We start from the raw sequence: 9,008 nt of genomic DNA on the forward strand, positions 1-9,008 counted from the left end.
CTCTCTGTCTGTCTGGCGAGCGCACGCACCCTACAGTGAAAATCTCTCCAAAAAAAAAAAAAGAGCCAGAGAGAGAGTCATCTGCCAGCACAGAGAAAGTTCAAGTGTAGGGGTCTGGAGCCCCTCGGTTAAGGGTAATGTAATAACGCAGAGAACAACTTTGGTTCTGATCCTCAATTCTCTGAATGCCAATAAAGCTCTTATGCTATGGGCCACCCCCAGGCAGTAGCTGAGCCTTGTACAGAGGAAGCCAATTCCACGTGGCTGACTAGAGTTGGAGTCTCCTGCCCCTGCAGCATGAAAAACATCACAGGTGCACTCACATGCCTGGGATCCTAATGGGGTGGAGAGCTGGAAAAAAAGACTGGTGTGACCAGATCCTGTTGGAGGTTTCTTTTTCCCTCTGGCACTAACAAAAACAAAAGCTCTTATAGGCAGCAGGATGGACTACAGGGATGAAAGGAAGCAAGCAACCACCTAGCAGAATAGCGGCTAACATTTGCTGAGTCCTTATTACAAGTTAGACAGTTTACATGTAGTAGTTCATTTAATCTCATATAACAATACTCTAGTCACTGCTGCACTAACAGACTGAGGACCAGAATTAAGTAATATGCCACCCAGGTGACAACTGGCAAAACAGAATGACAAACCTAGGCATTTGATGTGACCCCAGGGCCCTCTACTACAGCTGCCTCTGTATAGAAGATGAAAACGACTTAACCCTAAGAGGGCAGTACTAGAGGTATGAATGGGAGAGGAAGTGCAGATAAATTCCAAGTTCCTTCTGCTTTGGGTACAAACTGGACTCACTGGGCATTTGGTAGCAGAAGGAACATCTCACCAGTGTTAGTCTGGCATCTGCTAGGACAGGAAGAAGCTGCAGGGAAACAGAGGACAGAGACCTGGTGATAGGCCAAAACGACCGAGTGACCTGCCAAGTGCACAAGGAGTCATATCTTCAATCAGAGTTCGCCACCAAACACTATCTTAAAAGCTGAGCCTACTCAGTAACAATCCCGGAAATACCACCGAGGCTTGAGACCTACTGAAGGTTTACTGAAGTTATCTCTCCTCTGAGAGGTAGAAAAGAGATGGGGGCAAACTACAGGGAGCCCTTTACAAGCCTCCAAGATTCACAGCACTTCCTTCCCCCCCCCACACACACAAACTTCCAACTCTTAAGAAAATGAGACCCAGAGCTAGATAGCCCACTAGAAAACTGGAGTAAAGCCAATGGGAGTCACTGACCGGTTTTCTCACATCTCATGTGGTGTCCCCATCTGCCTTGTCCATTCTCCTGATGGAGAGGCTGCCCTCCCAGCAGCCGGCTAAACCCTGTACACTCAGTAGACACTAAATGTGCGTTTATTTTTATTTTTAAAAAGTTTTGGAGAGGTTTTTGCTGTAGGGCGCGTGTGCTCGCTCCAGAGACAGACAAAGAGACAGAAAGCGAGGCATTAACCCCCAACCCCCAGGGGGGGATGGCCACGCTGCAATCCCTTCTCCTCCATTCTCCTCTCTGGATCTTGGGCACGCACACACACACCCACGGCGTAAGTTTTAAGCCATTGGGTCTGGACTGGAACCGCGGTCAACTACATGGGAGTCCAGCGACATAGCCATTAAGCTAACTGCTGGTCTCTAAATGTGCATTTATTAACGACCCAGCAAGTGAGTGAATGAATGAAAGTACAAGCAGAAGAGCTTATTCCTATGCATGCAGGATTGGCAGGGTTCAGAGACCGCGAACGACTACAGTTGAGACCCTTCTCGGCCCGTTCTTGGAGCCACGCGTCTTTGCCTTCCTCACTTCCCGGGGAGCCTGGATGTCCATGTTTGGCCGCCGATCGCGTAAGCACGCTCGACCAGCAGTCGTTCCACACGGGTCTGGATTGTGCAGGTATCGGAAAAAGGGGTCCCCGAGGTGGTTCGCGGCCCCAAAGCACCCTGGGACTTGTAGTCCTGGGCCGACCTGACCAGAACCTCCCCTTGAGCCCCACAAAGCCATAGTCAACGGCTCTTGCTCCATGCCCGACCCAGCCAGGCCGCAGAGGGCCGGGGTCGCTCAAAGGCTGGGGTCCGGGCGAGGACAGACGCGGAAGGCAGAATAGAGGTCTACCGGCTGGGCCCCGACCAGCGGCACCAATCACCCGGCCTGATAGCAGCGGATGGCGACGGATACGCAAGCCCCTACCCACCATCATCTTGAGCTGTTCAGTGGCCCGCCACTCTTCTCTTCGGCTGTACCGGCCGCCCAGCTACCCCACAATGCCCCGCGCCAGAGAAGTCCTCAGAAGCTTCGGCAGAGCGTTAGACCCGGAGAGGAAAAGGATGGGCCACTTCCGCCACTCTATGGTTTGCTACCACCGAGTCGTTGTGGCTAGAAGGGCCACAGGCTGGGCCTGGGGAGATCTACAGAAAGACGTTACTTGTGGGATTGAGGTCGTGCCTCTCTTCTTTGAGCATGTAGGATCTTTATTTGGACCGCATTGCTTACTAACCTTTATCCCATTTCCCTCTGCCCGTACACCAGACTAAGGAATGCAATAAACACAAACATTTATTGAACACCGATTGTGGTTCGGGCTTAGACGAAATAGCACTTTATGTGAGACAGTTAATCCTCACAGCCCTGGCGCGTTGGCACTATTATCAAGCCCATTTTATAGATACGGGGACCGACTGTGAGGTTAACAAAGGAATCCAATCGCAGCTGTAAAGCCTGGCTCCAATACACATTTTTTTGGCTCAGCCCTGGCCAGAGCCTGCTCGCTAGTGGGGTGCACCAGGCCTCGGCCCCGCAAGCGAAGGTGGAACCGGGTAGAAGACCACCTGCGCACTGGACCAAGGACATTCCGAGGAGGGGCTGGAAGAGGGAAGCACAGTTGGGAGAAAGCGAATCATTGTAGATCCTGCCGAAAATGTAAGACCTGACAGCCAGGACTTTTGACGGCCAAAGCAGAGTCCAGTGGAGTGCACAGTTCCAGTTCCTCGTGGTCGGCTGAGGTCCGGGAGAGTCCAATCCTAACTGAGACCTGCTGGGGCGGGGCTGGCTTGAGGACCAGCAGTTGCTATTAACAGTTTAGACCAATTAGCCCTCGGCCCCACTTCGCTTGACCAATAGGAAGTGGGCTAGGGCGCAGAGGCGGAAAGTGTGTCTACATGAGCAGGCGTCAGAGCCAATCAGCCATAGGCCTCGTTCTCGTCTGCCAACCAGCTGCAACAGCGAGTCTGTGGGCGGGAGGCCGGAGCAGCTGTCAGGCTAAAGTCCGACGAGCGACGCGCGGCGGGGCGGCTGTGGGAGAAGCGGCGCCGGGGCGGGCCTCCGGGATCGTGCCCAAAGCTGTTGTGGTCGCGGGCTCGGGCTCCCGGCGTGCGTCGCGGCCCACGGTGAGCGGCAACGGGTGGGGCTGCGCTGCGGGGTGGGGCTGGCCGTCGGGCTGGTACGCGTCTGGGCCGGGGGCCACGGGTCACCTTGGGGACCCCCGTGAGTTCGAAACAGGGCAAGTCCGGGGACTGGCGGCTGGAGTGAGTGGGTGCTTGTCCCCAGGCACTTGAGCTTGGTAAAGCTTGGGGCTGTGTCCTTAATCCTTCCTACGTCGAAGCAGGTCTCCCCAATCTCCGTCACTTCTACTTTCGCTGACCCAGGTGACAGGATGTGACTAGGAGTCACAAGGGACAGCTGGAGAGCCCACAAGCTTAGATATATATGTGAGCATCCACATGCATATACAAAAGTACACATTCCTACATGTGAGCTCACACTCACAAGCACCCACACACCTGTCTGCACCTACATAAGTGCATACATGTATACACCTATACACATACGTTAGCACATATATATACCCACGTTTTACACAGAAAGGCACATGCAAAAGCCAAGCGAGTGTGTTGGGGACATAGGAGGGGTGGAGAAAACACTTAACACTAATCCATGCTGGCTTCCTGGAGGCATACCTATCTGATGGGGAGGTCTCACTCCCAGGACAAATGCTAGATAGCCCAGAACCAAGCCAGTGGCACTCCGTATCATCAGGGCTGTGATCTGGGCAGTAGACCAGGACATCACTCCCAGCCCTGGCACACGTACTGGCTTGCTGGTTTGTGGACTAATGGCCATGTGGCAGTAGCTTCTATTCAACATTTCTGAATCTCCCTGGGCTAAGGAACCTAAGAACTCAAGTCCAGATAAAACATTAAACTTCGGTGCTGAAGAGAAGTTCCTACACCCCAGAAAAATCTGTTTGTTTTTCTGGCAGTTCTCTTCCTCAGTGTAGTGAGGCTGCACATAGTTGTTCATACAACAACCCTTACTGAGCGCTCAGTGAAGCACTGGGATTCAGCACTGAATAAAGCCACAAACTTAGGATCCCTGCCCTAATACAGGAGATAGATACATTTTTAAAGAATTATTTTATTTAACTTTACTTATTTATTTATTTAAATTTGACCAGAGAGGGACAGAGCAAGAGCAAGAGTGAGAGAGAGAAAGTGAGTGAGAAAGCAATCCACCAGGGCTGGGACTCAAACTATGGTTGATCACGTGGGAGTCCAGCGCCCTTAACCACCACGCCACCTGCTGGCCCCGGGAGATAGCTAAAACCACACTGGGCACATGTGCATGAATGCCCAAGATCCCAACAAGATGGAGAAAAGAGGAGATTGTTGTGTGATTACACCCCTTTGGGAGGGTGCTTTCTCCCTCTCTCTGCCAAGTACATGCATTAGGAAATTAGGAAATTAGGAAAACAAAGTACAGGGACTAGCAGATGGCATAAAATGGTTACATCATTGGACTCCCATGTAATCGACTGCAGTTCGAGTCCCAGACCTAGTGACTTAAAACTCACACTGGGCACGTGTGTGTGTGCATGCCCCAAATCCTGAGAGATTGGAGGAGAAGGGATTGGGGCATGGCCATTCCCCCTGGGGGGTGATTTTTCACTTTCTCTCTCTGGTGACCACACGCACTCTATAGTAAAAATCTCTTTAATTCTGTTTCTCTCTGTCTCTGTCTCTCCAACAAGTACACCCACCCTATAGCAAAAATGTCTCTAAAAAAAGAAAGACTAGGGTGCCTGTGTGCCCTTGAGGGAAAGACAAAGAGAGAAAGAGAGTGAGAAATCATTCTGGAGGGAGGGGGGGTGGCCACGCCACAATTCCTTCTCCTCCAGTATTCTCTCAGGACTTTGGCCAGGCACATACACATGCGTTTTGTTTGGTTTGTTTGTTTATTTGTTTTTGAGAGGTTTTCACTATAGGGCGCGTGGGTTCGCCAGACAGACAGAAAGAGACATAGAGACTCATCCCCCAGGGGGGATGGACACGCCGCAATCCCTTCTCCTCCATTCTCCTCTTGGGATCTTGGGCACGCACGCACATGCGCCCAGCATGAGTTTTAAGCCACTGGGTCCGGGACGCGAACCACGGTCGACTACGTGGGAGTCCAGCAACATAGCCATTATGCTAACTGCTGGTTCCCCATGCCTGGTGTTTTAAGCTGCTAGGTCTGGGACTTGAACTGTGGTCAACTACGTGGAAGTCCACTGATTTAACCATTATGCCATCTGCTGGTCCCACAAAGTACATTTTGAATGGGCATAGGGGGGACAATCATGAGAGATTTATTTGAGAAAATGAGGTTTAAGCTATGACTTGGAGGGTGATTAGTAGTGGGTCAGGTAAAGAGGTGGAGGTGAGGGGCCAGCAGGTGGCATGTTGGTTGGGGCACTGGATTCCCACAGGACTGATTGCGGTTTGGGTCCCAGACCTGGCAGCTTGCTTTCTCACTTTCTCTCTCTCTGATGAGCCCACGTACCCTGTAGTAAATTTTAAAATAGTAATAATAGATCAAATTAAATAGATCTTTAAAAAATAATAATAAAAAGATGGAGGTGAGGTGTGGAAAAGTGAGAGTAAGAAGCCTTCCAGATGGAGGGAACAGCTTGCAATGTAGTGTGAATGAAGGAGGTGAGGCTGGAGTAGTGGATCAAGCAGGGCCTCGTGGGTCACAATTAAGAATTTACAGTGTATTCTCAGTGCAAAGGTAAGTCATGGACGGGTACCAAAGGCCTGGGAGTGGTTATCTGATCGTAATTGCTAAGATCTCTGGTTATTGTTTCAGTAATGGACCTTAAGAAGCATGAATGGAAGCAGGTAGACTAGTTGAGAATTGTTTTATACTGAGGTCATTACCTCATCACCCTCAAGCTCCCAAGTCCATCTGGATTAGCCCTAGAGCTGTATTTCTGGCTCAGGTGTGTAAGCAGCAGTGGCAGATAGAAATCTCTGGGGTCATTGTTTGCATCAGCTTTATTTTTCCCAGGGTAAAAACCATCTATCCCACCTACCTTGGGGACCAAGTCAGCTGAGTCTGGGCCCTGGACCTAGACTCTAGCCATCCCAGTTAAAGACAAGGTGAGTGATCCGAACTGGAGCCAGCTTGTCCTAGGGAAGCATCTCACCTGCGCTCTTTACCTTCAGGCCTCCGCATCCATGATTACTTGTACTTCCAAGTGCTGAGTCCTGGGGACATTCGGTACATCTTCACAGCCACACCTGCCAAGGACTTCGGTGGGATCTTTGTAAGTTCAGGAAGGCCCTTGACCTCAGCATCCCCTGCCTTTCACTGAGCTGCTGTGGTCCTGTCATCCCATCTGAGTGCTGGGACAGAGAAGGGAGTAGAATCCAGCTCTGTCCTCCAGGAGCTGCAGTGCAAAAAGGAAGTGCTTCCAGGTATTTCCCTGATCACCATGGCAGGACCAGCTGAACACCAAGGGTGTCATGTTGTCCTGCCAGCTCTCCCTGAGACTTAAGGCATGTCACTTTCCCTCCCCTACGTTTCTCCTGGGATGGCAGGGGAGAGTAGGATAACCAGACAGGTCTCTGTGAAAATTTAGTAAAAATGCTTAAGTGCCCAGCCACACAGAAACCACTCCTCTCTTCCTGCATACTTCACGAGGTGCCACGGTGGTGAGCCCAGTCCTGAAGCAGGTGTCTCCTTACACCCACCTATCCCAATCTCTGAACGTTTTCCAGCACACAAGGTATGAGCAGATTCACCTTGTTCCTGCCGAACCCCCCGAGGCGTGTGGAGAACTCAGCAACGGCTTCTTCATCCAGGACCAGATCGCTCTGGTGGAAAGGGGGTAAGGGAGGCAGGCCTGGCACAAGTGGGGGGAGCACCATAGGACAGAGCCTGATTGGTGGAGGTGCTTGGAAGCAGCTGTTTTTGAATAGCTCTCTTTTTTAAGGGTCTTTAAGAAATGTCTGAAGATTACCCATGCTTTGGGCTATTTATTTATGAGCCTTTATAACAAATTGCTCATGGCTCTCTTTTCATCCTTCCAGGGTGATGGCCTGGTGGAGGGGTGGCTAGGACCTGCCTTTCCTTTGGGCTCATCACTACCTCTTCTAGGGGCTGTTCCTTCCTCTCCAAGACCCGGGTGGTTCAGGAGCACGGCGGGCGGGCAGTGATCATTTCTGACAACGCAGTTGACAATGACAGCTTCTATGTGGAGATGATCCAGGACAGTACCCAGCGCACAGCTGACATCCCCGCCCTCTTCCTGCTCGGCCGAGATGGGTGAGGGCTCTTTGGGTGCCATGACTCAGGAAGGTCAAGGGTAATTATCAGTTCCTTCCTGCAGGCCTCCTCTTGGGGTGCCCCAGTTGGAGGGGGAAAAATTCTCAGGCTCTGGAACTTCCAGAGTCATGGAAACAGTGGGGGATGCTGGGATGTCAAGTGACCATCGCCAACCTCTCTTCATGCTCTCCCAGCTACATGATTCGCCGCTCCCTGGAACAGCATGGACTGCCATGGGCCATCATTTCCATCCCGGTCAACGTCACCAGCATACCCACCTTTGAGCTGCTGCAACCACCCTGGACCTTCTGGTAGAAGAGCTGCTCCCACTTTCCAGCCCTAAGTGACTCTGGGCTGGGACAGGGAGACCCAGGAATTCTATTTGGAATTTGGGGATAGCATCTGGGGGCAAGAGGACCCAGGTTGAGGAAAAGGCCTTGGGCCTTGGTTAGGCTGGAGGAGGAAAGCCTCACTACTGGCCTTCCCTCCTCTGGGACCCCAAGAGTGTCTCATGCTACAGGACAAGGCGAGAGTCAGACCCGGGAGCTGCCGGCTGGGATCTAGAACAAAAGGAGCTAAAGGCAGAGAGCCTGGAGCCATCCGTGGTCAGATCCCACCTGGCTCCAGCCTCTCCCACCCAGGGTTTCCTCTCAATGACTGTCACAGCACTTGCTGGAGTGGTTTAAGGAACTGGTGTTGAGGACTCAATAAACCCTGACTTCTTAGCAATAAAGCTTCCTTCCAGGGTTGCAACTGTGTCCTAGAATTGGAGCACACAGGGGTGAGGGGCCTTCACACTCACTCATCTCTTTCCAACCTTCATTTGAGGCTCACAGAGGACAGTGACTTGTCCGAGGTCCTTTAGGCCCAGCACTCTGCTCATCTTGGATCCCAACACAGCCTCCTGCCAAGAGCTCGTTCAGGCTGCTGCATGCTCTGGGCAGCCCGGGCAGCCCCTCTCTACGAAGCATTCCCAGAGGCCTGTCACCACTCATGTTTTATTGAGAACAGTGGGTGGGAGGGAGTGGGAGACGAGTGTTGGGTGCTATGGAGTGAGAACCCAAGAGGCGAGGGGTCTGGATAGGCAGGCTCAACCTGGCTTCAAGACCCAGGGCCCTCCCTAGGATCCCTTGCTGGAGGCTGCGGCAAGCCCCTCAGGGAAGTAGGCAGGAAGACACTGCCAGTGATAGGTTGTAAATCCCACAGCATCCAACCCAAAATCGTGAGAGGCGGTGCTGACCTGGGAGGGGACACAATCAGAGCTCATGTCTAAGAATCTAGTCTAGCTCCTCTAGGTTTCTGGAAGACTTCACTGTTCTTCTGTGGAGAATCTAAAGATGGAGACTGAGGCCAGGAGAGCCCCTCTCTGACCCATTTTAACCGGCTCCAGGAAGACTAGTGCATCCTGGGTTCAGCA

At 52.0% G+C, this 9,008-nt stretch overlaps 2 protein-coding genes across 3 annotated transcripts in view; one reads left to right on the forward strand and one right to left on the reverse strand.

Moving 5' to 3' along the window:
• The window catches only part of CCT7 (chaperonin containing TCP1 subunit 7), a 25,066-nt gene extending 22,725 nt beyond the window's left edge, over positions 1-2,341 (reverse strand). Inside the window, exon 1 of one of the 2 annotated variants that reach the window (XM_027772966.1) lies at positions 2,202-2,340. In XM_027772966.1, coding sequence (XP_027628767.1) covers positions 2,202-2,207 — 6 coding nt within the window. In that variant the 5' untranslated portion in view covers positions 2,208-2,340. Of the gene's footprint in view, positions 1-2,201 lie in introns of both variants that reach the window. The other variant, XM_027772965.1, reaches the window with a different exon arrangement.
• A 1,025-nt stretch (positions 2,342-3,366) lies between these two features.
• On the forward strand, positions 3,367-8,344 carry PRADC1 (protease associated domain containing 1; the record flags this gene model as incomplete). Its single annotated transcript, XM_006151307.2, is given in 5 exon segments — positions 3,367-3,393; positions 6,490-6,590; positions 7,045-7,154; positions 7,424-7,591; positions 7,786-8,344. Coding segments are annotated over 5 exon segments (527 nt in total), but the record flags the coding sequence as incomplete, so codon positions are not given.
• Between the last annotated feature and the right edge of the window lie 664 nt (positions 8,345-9,008).

This window comes from Tupaia chinensis, unplaced genomic scaffold, assembly GCF_000334495.1.
Source record: "Tupaia chinensis unplaced genomic scaffold, TupChi_1.0 Scaffold000316_1, whole genome shotgun sequence".
Classification (NCBI taxonomy): Eukaryota; Metazoa; Chordata; class Mammalia; order Scandentia; family Tupaiidae; genus Tupaia; species Tupaia belangeri.